The sequence below is a fragment of the Peromyscus californicus genome, unplaced genomic scaffold (assembly GCF_007827085.1).
Source record: "Peromyscus californicus insignis strain IS unplaced genomic scaffold, ASM782708v3 Scaffold_16__1_contigs__length_79575227, whole genome shotgun sequence".
NCBI lineage: Eukaryota > Metazoa > Chordata > Mammalia > Rodentia > Cricetidae > Peromyscus > Peromyscus californicus.
This window is the reverse complement of record NW_026294458.1, coordinates 18793354-18812514: the sequence shown is the minus strand read 5'-3', so window position 1 is coordinate 18812514 and position 19161 is coordinate 18793354. Positions and strand designations below refer to the sequence as shown.

General features: G+C 49.4%; 1 protein-coding gene and 1 long non-coding RNA gene across 2 annotated transcripts in view; one reads left to right on the top strand and one right to left on the bottom strand.

Annotated features, from left to right (window-relative positions):
- Mb21d2 (Mab-21 domain containing 2) overlaps nt 1-16987 on the bottom strand; it is a 112009-nt gene extending 95022 nt beyond the window's left edge. The window contains exon 1 of the mRNA XM_052740604.1: nt 16723-16987. Within this exon, the coding sequence (XP_052596564.1) occupies nt 16723-16933 (211 nt within the window). The 5' untranslated portion in view covers nt 16934-16987. The remainder of the gene's footprint in view (nt 1-16722) is intronic.
- LOC128111991 (uncharacterized) overlaps nt 13894-19161 on the top strand; it is a 6876-nt gene continuing 1608 nt past the window's right edge. Inside the window, exon 1 of the long non-coding RNA XR_008218814.1 lies at nt 13894-15926. This is a non-coding gene — a long non-coding RNA (uncharacterized LOC128111991). The remainder of the gene's footprint in view (nt 15927-19161) is intronic.

Below are 19161 nucleotides of genomic sequence, written 5' to 3'. Positions count from 1 at the left end.
CATCTCAGCTTGGAGAAGGGAGAATGAGGTTTGAGGAAGGGGCTTCATGTCCCCTGTGCCTCAGGGACGACCCAAATGAGCACTGTCAGTCTTTAAAGAAAGAAAGCCTATGAGTTGGCTTTTCCCTTCAAATTCTTTAGGATCTGCCACAGGCTACACCATGAAGACGAGCCAGGTTCTCTTGCTCCTGCTGTACTCAGGAAGACTCTAGCACTCACGACAGCTTGCCCAGTGTCACTTGGGGCTCCAGTCTGCCTGGCCCCAGGCCCATGCTCTCCCTTCTTATTGCACCCCTGGGGACCTTTCCTATGCTGTGGGGCACCCACCCCCACCTTTTCCCCCCGGGGTACTCTTGAGGAGATTTAGATAGAAGGATAGAGAGGAGAGAAACAGATAGAGACATAGGATAGCCTTAGGAGGGCCTGGATCCTTATCCACAAGCTTCTGTCTCTTCTAAAGGGCTTTTTAAAGGAATGCCAAGGGGCAAGGCGAAAGCCTTTCCCTTGCTAGATCAAAGCATACCACACATCAAAATGTAGACCCTTCCAAACCCCTGGTAACCACGCACGTGGTCAAGCAATCCTCTAATGCAGCTCTGCTGGGAAAAGCAAGCTCAGATCTCACTAGGAAACCTTTGTGGGCCTCCAGACTGTTCCTCTTCCATGACGACTCTATCCTTCCTTTCCAGACACAGAGGGATGGATAGAACAGCTCTGTTCACCTCAGACAACAAAACTTAACATGGGAACTAAAAAAATTTTGCCTAAACCACAGCTAGAAACCGAACTGTCCAAGCCAAATATCTCAACAGGCAATAATCTAAGCACAATTACTTGATATTTGGAGAAGTTTCTCACATAAAGGGTATCCTGAGCCACTGTAAGAATACATAGGGCCACAGATGGTCACCAGTGACGACCTTCCAACTAACTGCCCAAGTTCAAGAACAAAACCAAAATCACCAATAACACTAGCAAGATGTGTTGGGGCCCTCTCAAATCTTCACGGAACTGTGTTCCAGACATATAAAGGAGAAACAAAAGTATGTATACATGAAGGGTCACCTTTGAGTTGTTAAGGAGGTGAGATACATCAGACATCAGTCACAAATATTTACAAATTCATAACGGAGCAGGCCAGCTAGGACCTGGGAAGCTGGAGTATCAGCTGCCACCTCTCAAGAAAAGCTCATTTGCTGAGGCTAGACTATGAGGGCACATGGGAGGGGGGCACGTGAGGCTGGGGGTGGGCACGTGAGAGGTTTAAGGGCAGGGACACATGAGGCTGGAGACGGGTGGCCTTCGAGGCTGGAGGAGGCAGCATGAGTTGCCCCCATCATGATCAGTCCTGGGTTTCCATGGCAACTCAGTATCCCCATACAGTGCCTGTCCCACATGGTCCAGCCACAAGTGTGGCACACGCCCGTGATCCCAACACTAGCAAGGATGAGGAAAGAGGGCTACCCAGACCCATCCCAAACAAAATTACACAAAAATAAAATGACTAACGAAGTTTAATTAAGTTTTTCCATAAGCATCTACTTTGTTCAGAAGGATCTACCCTTCAAGGCCACTTACATTTTGGTTGTGATTCTTACCTGGGAGGAAGTTAGAATGAGGTTTCTCTGCAGATTCTAATCCCAACGCACTGACATCATCGTCCATACCAAGACCTCAAAAACCAACCGCATCCCAAGGACTGTGCCTTGGTCTCTTTTCCTGTGGTAAAATATTCTTCCTCAACCTACGAGACAAAGAGCTTGTCCAGCTGCCAGTCCAGGTTAGCCATCATGGCCTGGAAGTCACAGAAGTGGGAGCTTGGGGTCACCCTGCAGGGCAACAAATGCATGCTGCTACTCAGCTCTCTTTCCATGCTTGATACGGCCCAGGACTGCACCAGGAAAAGGTACCACCCACGGTGGATGGGCTTGCCCACCTCAGTGAACATAACTGAGATAATGTGACACGGTCATGCCCGGAGAGGCCCATCTCTCATGTGATCCCGGATTCTGTCAAGCTGCCAGTCAACACCAGCCAGGGTGGCATACACCAATATGTTCAGTGCTTCACAACAAGTCCAAATACAAACCCAGGCCCATACAACAACACGAAGAAACGGGGCAGGCTATGTACTTTTAACAAAGCACTCACAAACAGTAAGGAGGCAGCAGAGTCCTTCATTTGCATAAAACCCAATTCAGCTAATAAATTTTGATTGCAAAATAAACTTTTAAAAAGTACACTGCCATCAGCCTTTCACTGGGAAAATCATCTGTTCCCCATCACCCCAGGACAGACTACATTAACTACGCCCTCATTAAATGATCTAAATCTGGAATGAAACCCACTGCGGTGGGGAAAGAAGCTTCACAAAACTGCCCTAATTTACTCAGCGCCAGGGCCCCCCCCCCCCCCCCGTTGACTTCTGCGGGGCTTAAATCAATCAATTAGCTGGGGCCCACCTTCTTAATTTTCAAAAAGAGGGACGCTGGGGACAGGATGAGGTCTCCTACAAAAGACTAATTCAATACATGAAGCCCCCGGCATCAAAGAATGCTGGTCCTGAGCGCTGCCAAGAAACATCCAGTCACGGGACCGTGCCAGCCCCGGCTTCGGCGACAGCCAATCCGCTCTGTCCTCTGCCTACCATTCCTCACTTCCACCGGCCCCCCGACGTTTGTCACTTAGCCCAGGTTGTCCATCATCGGCCACACAGAGCCTGGGCTAGTCAACTTCCTGATGATGATGCAGAGAAGGGACAGAGAAGTCACGGTTGAGTAGCCTCTGGTGCTGGCCTGAACAAGTGACAAAATACTGATCCTCTCCTCAGCTGCAAAGTAGGGGTGGCCAACAGCCAGGATCAAAGGGACCGCTGATTCTACAGCACCTGAGGCAACGGGGACAGTGTCCCCTGATTTCATCTTCATCATCAATCACGGCTGCCTGGCCTTGAGGAAGTCACTATCCACTAGGGGAGTTAAGCATCCCCATCTATACAGTGATGTGGGAGGTGAGCTGACCTCAGGACCGGCACCACGGCGCTGCGGTGTTGCTTCCTAATTCTTTTCATCCTGTCAAGAGTGCCAAGTCCTCAGGACTCCGAGCTCCCAGACCACCAACCCAAAGACCACCGACCCAAGGAGAGGGCGATGCCAGCTCTCCTCCCCGAGACGTAGACCAGCCTACAGAGCGCTCCCACTCTTCCAACCACCACAGGGAGGGCCAGCCAGCCTTCCTTACCCCAGACTGGATTGTTTGGAGATCAAAATAACAATCTGAGTTACGATACCAGCTCAGGTGGAAGAGGGCACACTTCAGAGGAAAGGAACCCGGGAGGAAGGGACAGGCAACAATCAGAAAGACCAAAGCAAACATGACGGACCAAAATACACTCAGCCCATGAGGTTTTCTTCTGAGCATCCTGCCTCTAAGGGCAATTAAGAGAACTTCAAACTACAGGGAGGCTTTGTAGCAGAGAAATGTCCCCTACCTTGAAGCAGAGCCCCTCCTGAAATGACTTCAAAGCCAGGCGGTCTTCCCTGGGGGGCAAACACAGAGCCAGCCGAGTGACTTGTGTGCAAACACCTTGTTCGGTATCATCTACGCCCCACATGCTGCTAATCTCTACTCTACCCAAAAGTGAAGCTGGGGCTCAAGATGGCCCTCAGTTTCCATGACTGTAAAATGGAGGAGGGAGGAAATCCAGCCACCTGATTCTCAAGTGTCCTTGGAATAGTAAATGGTATGAGTCTCTCAATGGCTTCCACTTTGCACGAGAAAGGTTTCTTTCATTGTGTTTTTCTAAAAAGGTTAAAAAAAAAAAAAAAAAAAGATCGTCTGCTGGGGTTGAAGAGATGGCCCCTCTTCTGGAGGACCCAGGTTCAATTCCCAGCACCCACATGGCAGTTCATAACCGTCTATAACTCCAGTCCCAGGGGATCTGGTGCGCCAGGCATAAGGCATGCTACACAGACATATGTGCAGACAAAACACCCACATACAAAGAAAAATAAGTGAATAAAAAGAAGAAGGTATAAACTTAGGCCCTAGCTGGCTGGCTGTCACCGTGATAAATACCATGACCAAAAGCAACTTGGGGAGGAAGGGATTCATTTCAGCTTAGAAGCTTACAGTCCCTCACTGAGGAAAGCTAAGGCTTGAGGGAGGCGCTGAGGCAAAGACCAAGGAGGAATGCTGTCTGCTGACGGCTCCTCAGGCCTCACTCAGAGGCATCTTCACACAGCCCAGGACAACCTGCAGGGGTGGGGGGTGGGGGGAGGCCAACAGTAGGCTGGGCCCTCCCACCTCAGTAAGTCTCACAGATTTATACGTCTACAGATCAATCTGATGGAGATGTTTTCCCAGTCGAGGTTCCTTCTTCCCAAATAATCCTGGCTTGAGTTGACACACACAAACACACACACACACACACACACACACAATCAACAACTAACAAGCACAACTTACTTGTTTTCTGCCTGGACTTAGGACTTCTTGGGTTCGAATCCCCACTCCACCAAGTAGCACCGGAGGTCTGGCATTACTGCTCTTGGCTTCTGAGTCCTCATCGGTAAAATAAGGGCTACCATTACCTTCCTCACAGCAGTTAATATTAATTTAGTGAATAAAGCCAAGTATAAAGTACTTAGAATTGTGCCTGGGACACAGTAAACATTATTTCGTGCCATTATCATTATTTCCAATGGGACACAGCAAGATTTTCAACTTAAAAATAAAATTAGGACAGCAAGCTGGGGCAGATGAACACACACACACACACACACACACACACACACACACACACACACTCACACACGGGCAGATAAACACACACACACACACACACAGGCAGATGAACACACACACACACAGGCAGATGAACACACACACACATATACACACACAGAGGAAACATGAGGTCATGGTTATCCTGCCCCACCCCCAACCCATATAAGTGGATGCTCTTGAATGCACTGTGGCCCCATCACTCGGCCCCTGTTTCCCGAGCAGACAGCCCAAGGGCTCTCTAATGCACTCAGATCAGACGAAATCAGCCAGGAGGTCCAGTGATATCTGACCCCACTGACCCCACTGACCCCTACAGTTTCAAACCCCACTGTATTTTTTTTAAGGTTTTTACTTTGTTCCTAATATTTAAAATGATGTCTATTTCTCAGGAAAAACTCCAAACATCGCAAAGCTCTCAACCCTGTCTTGGAGCAGTGGCTTTGGAAGTGTGGTCACCAAAACAGCAGCTACCTAACTGCAAGTTCAAGGCTCCATCCCAGGCCTACGACGTCAGATACTTGGGACCAAAGCTGAGGACCCCTGCTAAAAGCAGAAGCTGAATACACAACACACTCAAGCTCTAAAACTACCCAGCAGCCAAACACTGGAAAATGGTGGGCCTGCTTCACTGCTGGCTGCCCCCACCACACACACACACACACACACACACACACACACACCCCTCTATTCTCCCTGACAGACAAGGAAGGCTCACCACCATTAGTGAGCCAACCCGTGCATCGCTCCCTCATCATCCAATCCATCCAGGGCCTTCAGGCCACCAGCTCTGCTCTAAATCAGAGAGGTTCTCAACCTGTGGGTCACAACCCCTTGGGGGATCACATATCAGATATTTCACATTATGATTCATAACAGCAGCAAAATCACAGTTATGAAGTAGCAATAATTTTATGGTTGGGGGGGGGGGTCACCACAACATGAGAACTGTATCCATACGCCAGGAGGAGGACTGTTGTTGCTCCAAATCAGAAACAGCCTGCCTGAAAGCAGGCTGTGCACATCAAGGGCACAGTTGCGAGAGCAAACTGTTGAGTTTCCTTTATTAATCACAACACAAGCCGCACACGCAGCTGCTATTAGGAGCAGCTGCAGCTGCTAGAAGGGTGTTCTTGAAGCAGCCGAGAGAAGTGCTTACAAGCTGAATGATGATCCAGGCATGGGCAGCACGTGGAGAGGCACAGGCTTTGGGCTTCGTGCTGCACCTCATGGGGACCCTGAAGCCTGCTTCCCTCTACTCTCCAAGGCAGGCTGGGCTTCAAGGAAGCCACGGAGTTGTCCGGTGTTATGTGCCTTCAAAGGACCAGAGTCCGATACCCTCACTCTACCCCCATCCCTCAGCCGCTGTCTGTGACCTTCAGCGAGGTACCAGCATTCTCTCTGGGCCATCTTTTCTTCCTAAGGTGTACCAGGTACAATCACTGCTTCATGGGGTTAGGCTAAGTCCGGAGGACAAACTGCCTATGATGGTATTTTGTAAACTAGGGAGGACCAGACAAAAACAAAAGGCTTATTGTCATCCCCAGAACACTGCAGCGTTCACAAATCAACCCAGGATTTATTTTTTTTTCTAGCCCCAGGGTTATCAGAGGTGAAATCAGAGAACAGCAGGGCTACAAGGGGCCTCTCTGCCATCTGTTATCCTGCTGGGCATGACGGTACAAGCTTGCAATCCCGACAATCATCGGAGGCTCACCACTGGGGATTCTGATGCCACAAGTTCACAGGCAGGCTGGGCTACACAGTGAGTTCAGGTCTCACCTAGGCTAGCTACACAGCAAGCTCCCATCTCCAAAATATAAGAATAAGAACAAGCAATTACAGCCGGCGGTGGTGGCGCACGCCTTTAATCCCAGCACTCGGGAGGCAGAGCCAGGTGGATCTCTATGAGTTCGAGGCCAGCCCGGGCTACCAAGTAAGTTCCAGGAAAGGCGCAAAGCTACACAGAGAAACCCCGTCTCGAAAAACAAAACAAACAAGCAAACAAACAAAAAAAAAGAATAAGCAATCATAAAGGTTTTATAGTCTAACTTTCTAAACACCCGGGACAGGAGAAGAGTAATGCCCCCTGGTCCTACCTGGAAAGCCTCCATCCACAGGAAACGCACTACATTCCTCAGCCTGGGTCAAACTGAACACGAACCATTCTTCCCCAGAGGTAAGACTGACTGTCATTTAAGCAGCCCTGAAAGATGCTTGCAACTGCACCCCCTTACACTGGCTGTTTTGTCCACCTGAGTACGCCGCCACCCGCGCTTCCAGCAGCTGGCTCGTTCCTGGGCTTGAAGTGAACGTGCTGCAAGGAAGCCTTCTCTAGCCCTTGCTCAGCAGCCAACCAGTTACCCCTCGTTGTGACAGTCGAGGCTACTTGTTTTCCTTATGCACACATCTCTATTCGTTTGCAAGTTTAATCGCAGTATCCATCCTCTAGAGAACAGAAGCCTTGCTCGCAGGTAGCCTTGTGCTTGCTGTACGTATTCACTCCTGCATGCTCTTACACAGTAATTGCATGACAGTGGCTATGCTAGCGCAGGGCTGGCACACCGACCATGGATGAATGAATGAATGCCTCTCACACCATTCGCTATGTGTACATGGCAGACAGTCAAACCCTAGTTAGAAGAAACAAAAACATAAATATAATCTAGACCAACTCCCACTCTGGGCTTCGTTTAACTCACAAACAGTCATCAAGTCCTCTGTACTGAGGAAAACACGTTTTCAATAAAAAAAATGAACACGTTGCCAGGCGGCGGCAGTGGTACATGCCTTTAATTCCCAGTATTGGGAGGCAGAGGCAAGCGGGATCTCTTTGAGTTCGAGGCCAGCCTGGTCTATAAAGCAAGTTCCAGGACAGCCAGGGCTACACAGTGAAACCCTGTCTCAAAAAAAAAAAAAAAACCAACAACAAAATCGAATACCAGTTCCTTCCACTGGTTGACTTACAGCAGGTTCTATCTCTAGTTCTCTATCTTGTGCAGAAGGAATTCACAAAAAACGCACTGGAGAGTATGGCAAACAAAGAGTTCTTCCCTGGAGACACGGCCTCATGGAATGGCATCATTATGAACTGTCCTTAAGTAATCACTCAGCTGACAAGGACTTAGCTCCGAGCTCACTGCAAGCAATGCCAGAGACCTACAGAAGAAGCTGGGTGGGGCTGGCAACCAGGAAAACATATGGCCACGGGGTTAAAAACCGACACATCACTCTTGGCTAAACTGTCTACAACACAGCCTCAGGTCAGGGGGAGAAACAAAAAACCCTCAGGTGAATGACACCTGCGGCCCTGGCCTTGTCTGAGAATACAGATTTGTCCCAGGAAACCTGCGGAAGATAGCTGAGGGCAAAAAGCCCTGTAAGTTCTTTGCAGTATCTTTCAATAAGAGACACTTGTAGCAGCTGGGTTGAGTCTTGCTCCACCACTAAATCTGCAACCTTGAATAAAGTGCTACGTCCTCCTGGTCTGGGGGACCCCATGCATAAATGGGGGTTAAGGCTGCCTTATATAATCTCTCAGCAAAGCTTAGCCCAACCCCGTTACACAATACAAGAATGTGGACTGCAGTCGTTTACTGTGCAAAGATAAATTATTACTGACTGTAAATACTCCATTTATAACAAAGAATGGCTGTAACTAGAGTCCCAGAGGAAGCATCTAACCATTTGGAGAGTGAATGATAAACCTCCTCAACACCTTATTGGGAGCAATGACTCATGCCAACCCCAGCATGGACAGGGGATGGTCCAGGAGATGCCCAGAGCACAAAAACCCAGGGCCACAACAAAGGACCCATGTCCACAAGTTTACAAGTTACATGTTTGCTGCTCTGCTCTTGGCAAGCAGTCCCCAGCAGTCACTCTGGGCATTTCTTACACTGCCTTTGGGTATGTTTTAAGGAAGGCAGGAATGTCTTAAGTAGAAAAAGCCAATTATAGTACTCTGCCACAAAAGAGAGTAAGACCAAGACTCCACAGCTCCAGAAAAAGATGATCAAGTGTGGTTTAACAGATGAGAAAATCATGAGACAATTTCAGAAGAGTTCCTTTTTTGAAGATTTTATCTTTTTATATGCATGAGTATTTTGCCTACATACATACACGTCTGCTGGAAGCATGTCTGGTACCTGAGGAGGCCAGAAGGGGGCACTAGATTCCTGGAACTACAATTACAGGCAGTTGTGGGCGGCCATGTGGGTGCTGGAAATCAAACCCAGGTCTTTTTCATGAGCAGCTCTTAACCACTGAACCATCTGCCCTGTCTAAAGAGCTCATAAAAAGAGTTTAAAATTAAAGGTATGCCTCAAGAGGCAGAGAGGCAGGAGGGTCTCCGTGAATTCCAGGCCAGCCTGGTTTACAGAGTGAGTTTCAGGACAGCCAGGACTACACAGAGAGACCCTGTCTTGCAAAACAACAACAACAACAACAACAACAACAAAGCTTAAAATAATTAAGAGTTAACTCAAGTCATCTTACATTTAGTGACTGCCTACTGTGTACACATTTTTACTGAGTGCTAGAAACATAAACATAGGAGAAGAATGTGCTAAGGGCAGTGAGGTACTAAAAAAACACAAGGGAAGGGCAACATTCTTTCTCCTCAGAGAAACAGGAAAGTCACGTGGGTAAAGTGGCCTTTGAGCAGGAAGGAGAAAACAAAGCACAGACAATATGTCCAATTAGGACCCTTAACTATTTCTGTGGCATCGATCCTTCTTACAGCCCAGTCTACTCTATGAACTCCTGCCAGGAACAAGATTGTTTGTTTAGTAGGGTTTTGAGACAGGGTCTTACTTGTAGGCCAGGCTAGCTTGAACTCACTGGAATAGGACTCAGGCTGGCCTCAAACTCGAGATTCTCCCACTTCCCAAATTCTGGGATCACTGGTGTACCCCTTCATGCCGGGCAAGGACAGGGTATTTAAATTAAGAGAACAATGTTACACAGATTTTTTCAAAGGAAGTCAGCATTAAAATACACGTTTTGTTAGTAAATTTGAGCCAGATCATATACGATTCTTTGTTAACCCAATAGATAGGAGCTAGCAATTCTGGTGTCTGCCCTTATTGTAAAACAACAGTGGTGTCTTTTTTCATTTGTATTGCAAGCATTTATTTTGTGTATGTGAGCACATGCATGTACTCAGCATCTGTGTGGGGTCAAAAGAGCTGGTTCTTTCCTTCAACTATATGAGTACCAGGCACTGAACTAGGGTCATCAGGCTCATGGGCAAGAGCCCTTAGCCACTAAGTCATCTCACTGGCCCAATTTCTTCTGCAATATATGTGACATTGTATTATGAAATAAAATGCCAGGGTTGGAAAGATGGCTCAGTGACTAAGCATTGGCTGCTCTTCCAAAAGACCTGGGTTCAATTCCCAGCACCCACACGGCGGATAACAACTGTCTGTAACTCCAGTTCTCAGGCATCTGGTACTCTCACACACACACACATACATGCAGGCAAAATACCAATGCACATAAAAAATTAAAAAAAAAAAGCGCCGGGCAGTGGTGGCGCACGCCTTTAATCCCAGCACTTGGGAGGCAGAGGCAGGCGGATCTCTGAGAGTTCGAGGCCAGCCTGGGCTACAGAGTGAGTTCCAGGAAAGGCGAAAAGCTACACAGAGAAACCCTGTCTCGAAAAACCTAAAAAAAAAAAAAAAAAAAAAAAAAGCAAGCAAGCAAAAGAAAATGCCTGTGACTTCTATTAGCAACAAAAACCTAGGTACTACTTACTAATACTACTATAGTTCGTCGCCAATATTTATATTGGGAGGAAATGCTTTGTCTCAGTTAGAGGTTAATAAAAATAAAGACAGCCTTTCTTCTCATTCAAGCTCACAGATTCCCCATGAATTGTTTCCATGGAGCCAGGTTAGGAAGCCAATAAAGAGGGCAACCCAAGGAAAAGAAGAAAGTAAGAAACACGAGTCTTCTACATAGAGCGTGCAAAATGGGACAGGAGATGCACCAAAGTCACGCATGCCAGGGGTCTGTCACTCTCAATTAGTAAAATCACAGAATGAGCTCCAAGTTGAAGAATGGCATCTTCTCTTGGAGCCAAAAAGAGTGAGTGAAAGAAGGGATGAGACCATCATCCCACAGGCTCCTCAGCAGAGCCCCTCTTTCAAGGTGCGGTAGATGACCCCATTTGGAGAACCTGAAAAAAAACAGCATAAATCCCGTTCAGATCTCCATTATACAAAACCATATGCATGTAAGTACCTACAGGTGTAAGCGTGGTATAAATATAAACACAGATGTCTAGTAAAATGTGCAAGGAAATATTATTAGTGATTGGCGTGCAGAATGGATTGACTTCGTTGTGTTTCCAGTCATGGGAAATGGGCAGGAAAGAAGCCCAACAGGGGCTAGGAGACACAGGGTCACACAGACACCACACACTACAAAACAAAACTCCACAATGCCCTTCTTTTGTCTTGCACAAAGGAGTTCGGGTTCAGAACCTGATGCAATCAAACATAGGAAGTCGGTACAGTGATTAACCCCAACTGCTCTTGTTCTTACACAGTCAGAAACTGAGGCTCAGTTTCTACAATGACTTGCCAGAAATCACATAGCAAGAATTTAGAAATCTTGAGGTAGAATCTGGGTCTCCTAGCCCAGGTGAGTGGAGAATATGGTTCTTGCTAACATCAAAGGCTCTGCGCTGGCCTCACCTTGGTTAGATTTCAGCCATTTCGTCTACCTGCTGGTAGCAAACTTGGGCAAATTTTCTGAGGTTTTCCACTCACTGGACTCAGCAATATGAATCTAGTCTCCAAAGACAGCCTGATGACACTGTGCTTGGGACTGGCTCTAGTAGACAGAGAATGCACAGCCTCAGGCTTTAAGTCAGACAGACAGAAGTGCTGAAGGTCCAGACTGGAGATCTCTGGGGACTCTGAATCAATAGCTCTGAAATGGGACCAGAAAGTCAGGATTTTCCTAACGCTCCGCGGGGGAATTGAAAGGGCTTAACATTCAATGGCAAGACCTCGGTTTGACAAGAGGGACTCTAACAGGCCGTGAGCATACAGAAGAGGCTCAGCCCAAGCAGTGTCCACTGATGGCATTAGCGCCACGAGACCCAGGACTCACCGCGGCTCCAGCACTCTTCCGTGGAGGATGAAGGGCACAACTGCTGAGAACCATTGAGATTGGCACCAAAACGAATGTGTAGAGGGACCCTACTGCCCTAAATGTCTAAGGTTCTCAGAGACGGCACAAACTAGAAACCATCCTAGAATGTATAAGAACACTAGTGAGGGCAACTCTAAGGATGCTACCAAGCACTGGGGGACCCACGAGGCGACATGATTTGCAATAAATGTGGCCGGGTGAATTGGCATTCATGTATCAGAGGGTCACGCTTCCAAATGGCCTATTCAGGAGGTATAAAGATTGCCTAGAAATACAGTAGGTCCAGGAGCACTCACTCAGAAGTACTTTGAAGGGGCCAGATGGTGTTTATTGGGCTGGTTGGGGACTGCCAACAACCTATTCTTAGAGTAGGTGTACAAGGAAGAGCACCGTGCAAGGGTAGGGGAGGGCGTGGGGTCAAAACAGACCCATGTGAATTTCTCCAAGTTTTTGCTCCCTATTTTAATCTCAGATTCCTGCTAAGGCAAACAGTAATTGTTTGGGGTTTTTTGTTTTGTTTTGTTTTGTTTTTGTTTTTGTTTTTTTAAAGGTGCAGAAAATAAACAGATAGCAACCAGTGAGGAAAGAGAATCACCCCTACTCTTACAGGCAGAGTAGGCTGAAAAGTGGAACATTCCCCAGGGTGATGCAGGTCCTTCCAGTTGTCTGAGCAGACGGTGAAAAGTGATGGAAGTTTTTGTATTGGGGACACCAGGGTCTAACAGATCAGCAAACAGCAGCTGCTTTGAACTCAAGCTCTATGTGATCCTGGTATAAGAACTTGACCTCTTTGCACCTCTGGGCTCCATCTTTAAGACGGCATCTGCTTCATCTTCCCAACAGATGGAGGGGACACGTCCTTAAGGTTGTCGGATTACAGGAGCTCACAGATCTAGGCAGAGGAACTAACTTCATAGCAGGCCCGCACGGCACGCTTAACCAATATAAGTGAACGCTGGGATTAACCATGCTCCCTTCGGCCACAGCCTGTATCCTTGGGGCTTCTGCAAACTGTACTACATAGTTCTTTCTGAAGCGAAGCTGTGGGAGTCATCCCAGCCGAAGTTCACTGTGCTTTCTAATAAGATTATTTATTCTTCAATTAAATAATCAAATCATGCCTGCTTCTTTTCCAGTTGGTGAAGTAATTTTACCCGCAGATATCACGCTGAAAGGATGCACCAGTGTTACCCATGTACAATAGATTATAGAAACGAAGACCACGCACAGCCAGCAAACAGCAGAATGGGGCTGCGACTACAGATCTGATGACAATTTCTCTGCGATTTTCCCAATCAAGCATTCAAATAGGTGGTCCTGTCACGGAATAAAACACTTGAACTCGGGAGTGCTTCGGCAATCACGTGCAGGGGCTGCTTTGCGTTACGTGAAGACTCTCAGCTCGACAGAGAAGCAGAATCCTGAAACAAGTGATGCCCCCAAAAGCAAGCCCTCCCTCCTCCCTCAAGCTCACGCTTCTAACTTTAATGGACTCAAGGAGGAGAGGAACGCGTCTTTAGTCACGATAGTCTCCTAGCCACTCATCTCTGTTTCTTTATCCCACTAATGGTTAGCATCTTCCCCTGTGAAATGGGAATGAGGCCCCTGCTCAAAAAGCCCCGAGGAGCTCCTGCCCTGAGGTTTGGTCAGCCCGTGAGAGCTACTCTCCTGACCAGGCCATGACACCAAACCCGTGTCCACTGGTGACTACACGGGTCCTGCTGCCTTCTCCATCTCCGGCCCGACCTCCCTTGCACAAACGTTCCACAGAGACACCACCGGTCTCCATCCAACCTCACGGGGGGATGCAGATAACAAAAGACTCACCAGAGATAGTATGCAAATACCAAAAATTATTAAAACATTAATGAACTCTGGCAATTTCTCTGAATTTTGATAAATGGTGTTTATTATGCACTGCCAACCCTCTCCCACAGTCTGGGCCTTCAAATATTAACTAGATAACAGCAATCACTCTCCGAAATGAACAAGGTGTAGAGGAATAGAAGTCATTCTTGATGATTCCCGATAACACCTGCCTCCAAAGGAACTGGAATGTCTGCACAAAGAACAGATCTCAGAGTCTCCCATAGCCCCCCAGTGGGTGACGGAGCCTGTGTAGATTCCTGCTTTGACAGGACAGTGGGTGTCCGGGTGCTGAAGAGTCAGTCACTGATTACAGCTGTCTATGTCCTTCACTCACCTGCAGAAAATTCCCTCCAAACTAGGTAAAACGCAAAGATGGGAGCTCCTGGGACCTCAGTCCAAAGTTAACAACCTTGTAACAGATAGGGGCTTGCCTGGCCATCACCCAGGGCCCCCAACTGCCTGCTACAGAGGAAACATTACCCATATTTCTGCTAAAGAGGTTTGGACAAATGCTTTTGCCATTTCATCCTGAGTGAGAGGATCACATTTTTTTTAAGCTGCTGACAATCCTCGGGTGCAGCTCAGACAGAGGAAGATCAGAGCCAAGAGAAAGAAACCCCCAACAACTCCCTGAAATGAAGGCCTGTGGCCACCCAAGGGACATCTTAACAAGCTGGGGGTCATTCAGACACCTTATCCGCATCCTCACGCAAGACTCTAGGACACAGCGAGTGAAATAAAGTGTGCAGAAAGAAATTTCGTTTCTTAAGGCCAAGTGAAAAAAAACGTGCTTTAGAAAAAGTAAATCCACACGGGGACCCTTGCTGTCGCCAAACCGTTACTGGTCTCCAACAGTCAGCTCCTCATTAAAGGAAACCAAGGGATTGGAAAATGAATGCAGCACCACACATAGGCAAGCTCACATCGCCATCTGCCTGGTAGTATCCAGAGGGGCAAAGGGCTTAAATGGCACTCCTGATTTCTCTCTCCTGCAGGTGGAAATGCCAGAGTCCCAGAGGGGAGAAAGCATCCCTTCCAAGGTCAACAGACTGAAAAGGAAGAGAAGCCAGTCCTGTTTACCTGTCAGCACGATGCCACCGGTGACATTAAACACGTGCATAAATCACGCACCCTGGAATAGTTTACCCTTTTGTAGGAGGCTTCAGACCTTACTAATTCACTGTGTCAGGTGAAGGAACACGCAGGCGTTCCAACTGAGTCAGGCATTTAAACTTACCCTCCCCATCACCTCCCTCTTCCTGATCCAGGACTATCCTCACCACCTCTTTATAGTGAAGGTCCTAGAGAAAGGGGGGCGGGGGATGCTGTAATGACAGGTTAGTTATGCCAAACGCAAAGGCCATGGTTAAGCAACTTAAGCAGATGCCCTGAGCTTTCTGCGCATCCCACCTCCCCCACCCCATCCCCACCTCCGGGCTCCTTTGTCAATCACTGGTTTGGTTTTAAGATGCCAGTGGGGCCTTGTAAAGGCTTTAACCTCCTTTCTGAAAGCTCACATTGTGAATTGAAATAATAATTCACTTAAATAGTTGAACTGTCAACATCACAATAAAGATCTTTTCAGCCCCACTCACCACCTAAAATACCTAGAATACACTTGTGGGGATGCGCAGCAAAGGGAAAACATAGTCCCGTGTTTAACATTTGGCCCATCCAACTTGCTTAATTCTTCATAGTACCGGTAGATCACATTCACTCTGTATCTCTTCGACTTGGGTTAAGAGGAAGAAAATCTGAAGGCAATAAGGTACCTCGGGGGAGAAAAAGCGACAGCGGACCGGCTGCAGTCTCATTAGATCCCAAGAGAATGCAGAGACGTGGTCCAGTGGCCAAAAGGCCTTTACCAATCCCACGTACCACTATCTGAAAAACTGACTGTGGAAACGTTCGCAGAGCACGGCTCCTCCACTCCAGTCCTGCTGAATGTAAACCACGGGGCCACCACTGCTGCATGACAGCGCTACACTCGAGGCTCCCAGCAGCGGATGCTCATTCTACAACTCAGAAGCAATAATCTCACCGCAGGACGCCGGGGATCGGGTTGGAGCCCCGGAACCCATTAATTTTCTTTACCTTTCAGGGCCGGTAGGTGTGGGACTGGGAGATACGGTGGGGGTACATTTTCTAACGCAGGGCTGCTCGGAGTGGGAAACTCTGTGCACCCCCTGGCCAGCACTAGGACAATACACAAAGACCAGGGGGACAGCGCTCCTCCGAGGCCTGAGTTCTGAGCCTGGTCATTTTCCAGCAAGGAATTAGGAATTCCGAGCTCAGCAACAACCCGGAGAAGCACCGGAAATGCTTCCGACCCCCTTCAAAGGGAAGTCGATTTGCAAATCAAAGTTGCGGCAACTCCGGGCGCCCGGACTACTTCCGCGGGTTACTCTGCAACACCCAACAAGTTTGGCCACCCGGGGCTCGGCGTGATAGCGCCGCGCCGCAACCACGACAAGAAGCAACTTGTCGCTCCGGCGCGGGTCGGCCTCCGCACGCTGCTAGGGCCGCCCGGGCTTACAAGGGACCCGGTGTCACCTGGCCCGCGCCGATTCGGGGGCTCCTCCAGCCAGGAGGTGTCTCCCGCCGCCGCCTCACCTGCCCGCCGGCCCCGCGGTCGAGGAACCAACAAAAGAGCGGGCGATCGGGAAGGAGAGGGGCACCCCGCGCCGGGCGCAGGCAGGAGCGGAGGGGGCGGCGGGGCTGGCGGTGGAAAGGAAAGGGAACCTCGCGGAGCCAAGGGGTGACACCCCGGGGCAAGCGCCGGGGCGGGGACCAGGGCTCTTCACCGGCTCCATCACCCCCGCGCGCACACACGCACAGTCACACATCCCTCCCTCCCTCCCTCCCCCCTTCCCTCCCTCCCTCCCTCCCTCCCTCTCTTTACCCAGCATGGAAAAGATGAAATCCTTGGCGGTGTGGATCTCCAGCGCTCTCTGGTCGTCGTATTCCCGCTGGTCGTGCCGGGTGAATTCCTGGATGAGTTTGTTCAGTTCCTCCACCCGAGCTCCCGACCTGAAATCCAGCTCCGGGAAGGCAGGCTTGTTGTTGCAGCCCAGGGAGGCTGCCTTGCTGGCGGTGGGAGCCGCCATCTTCATGCAAAACGCGCCGAGCGGCGGCTCCGCGGCAGCCGCGGCACCCACCCCCGCCCCACCCCCACCCCGCCCCGGCCCTCCCGGCGCGGCTGGGCAGCCCGGCCCGTGGGCGGGCTAGCTTCTGGGCGGGCCCCCGCGGCCGCGCTGCGCTCCGGGCGGCCGCGCTCCTCCGCGGGAGGAGCCCGACTGCGGCGAGGTGCGCGTGTGGCCCCGGCAGCCGGTCCTCCGGTCCCCGCCCGCTGCACCGCTGCGGGCCCCGACCCTCCCCGAGCCGTGCTTGGTAACGGCGACGGCGGCGGTGGCGGCGGCGGCCGGAGAGCCGAGCCGAGCCTCCCCCCGGGGCAAGGAAAGTGAAGTGGAAACAATGTGAAATTCACCAGCGCCCGAAATCAACAAGCTGCCGGCTCCCGTGTTACGGAGGAGCCAGCACCAGCATTCCCACTTAAAGGGACAGCGCACCCCGGTGGGGAGCGGAAAAAAATAAATAAATAAATAAATAATAAATGGCCGAGGTTCGCGCGCCCGGATCACTTAGCAGTCTGGACTCCGGGCTGACGCGCGTGGTGTGGACGCTTTCTTCCTCCACCTCCTCCTCCACCACCACCACCCCCTTTAGGGGCAGGGCTTGCCCAGCTCATCCAAGGAGAAAGGAGTCTTCCTACTCTGATCTTAGGGCGGTGTCCCGGGCGAGAACGTCTCTGTGGGCGCGTTTCTAGTCTCCATCCCACGAACTTTAATACCTTTAGATGGTGGGGAAATATGAAATGTATCTTCTGTCCTTTTTCGCCTTCAATCGCCAAGAATGATAAAATTAACAAATCAGAAAGGGGTGCCTATCCCGCCGCGGATAGACACTTCCAATTAACCATTCAAGTATCTTTACCTTTGCCCTAGGTAATTAGTTTTCCTGGATAACAACTCATTCAACTTAATATACAGTGCCTTCCTGAGAGCCAACCTGCTCTAGCATATAGATAGGGATCCAAATGCGGGTGTGGGGGAGGGAAAACACTGAATTGCCCCAGGGTACATTGAAGATTGGAAAGGGAGAAACTCTCCCATTCGGCTAATAGAATTTGAGCACTCTGTTAGCCAGACCGGAATGACAGGATGTGGGTGGACAGGGATCAGCCAGAGGACTTGCGCCCCCACCCCACCCCCCCGACTGGAACTTAGGGCTGTCACGACAAAGCTGGTGCAGTCCAGTCGTAGTCCTCTAGACAGGATGGCAGATGTGGTTTTAGTGTTTATGTGACTCACACACTTAAGGAGGCCTGTCGACTCCTAGAAACAAAGGTGAACTGTCCCTCTTGTCTCCATTCCGGATATCCCGACAGGTCCTTTTCATTTTCCTACCTGAGTTCTCATCGCTGAAAACTCGCGGATCTCTGTGAGTTCGAGGCCAGCCTGGGCTACCAAGTGAGTTCCAGGAAAGGCGCAAAGCTACACAGAGAAACCCTGTCTCGAAAAACCAAAAAAAAAAAAAAGAAAAGAAAAGAAAACTCCATTATCTTGTAAGAACCTGGAAAGGAGGTCCCGGCTCTGCCGTACTTTCCCATGTGAAATAGGATAATAATAATTACCTCGTCATAGGCTGCTTTAAGAATTACAGAGATAATACTGGCTGACCAGCACTTAGTATAAGGAATGACATGTTCAGCAGCGATTAGCTGCCTCAGCTTCTGCTGTTGCGAGAAACTTTTGAGTGTGTGTGTGTGTGTGTGTGTGTGTGTGTGTGTGTGTGTGTGTGTGTGGTGAATGTTTCTCTGCATGCATGGGCACTGCATTCTTGCCTGGTGCCTGTAGAGGTCACGAGAGGGCATCAGATCCCCTGGAACAGGAGTTCCAGATGGATGTGAGCTGCCAATATGGATGCTGGAAACTGAAACCTGGTCCTCTACAAGAGCAAGTGCTCTTAATTGATGAGCCATCTCTCCAGCCCCTTCCACTGGATTTTTTTTTTTATGAAACATAGATCTGGCCACTGACAGATCTGAAATTTCACTCCTACTTTCCATTCTCAACTGTACACCAAACCAAAGCCAATCCTATCCTTCCTTGTTCTGACAGCTTCTCCAGGCTGGACCCAACCTTTGCCCCCTCTGACTGGGTAGCAAGCAACCTCTCCTTCCTTGAAACCCTATTGCACCCTTATAGACCCTTGCTGGGGACACCAATGAATAGGCTTGCTTTATCATTGTTAATGCAAGCCTCACATTGTGGGTTACCTG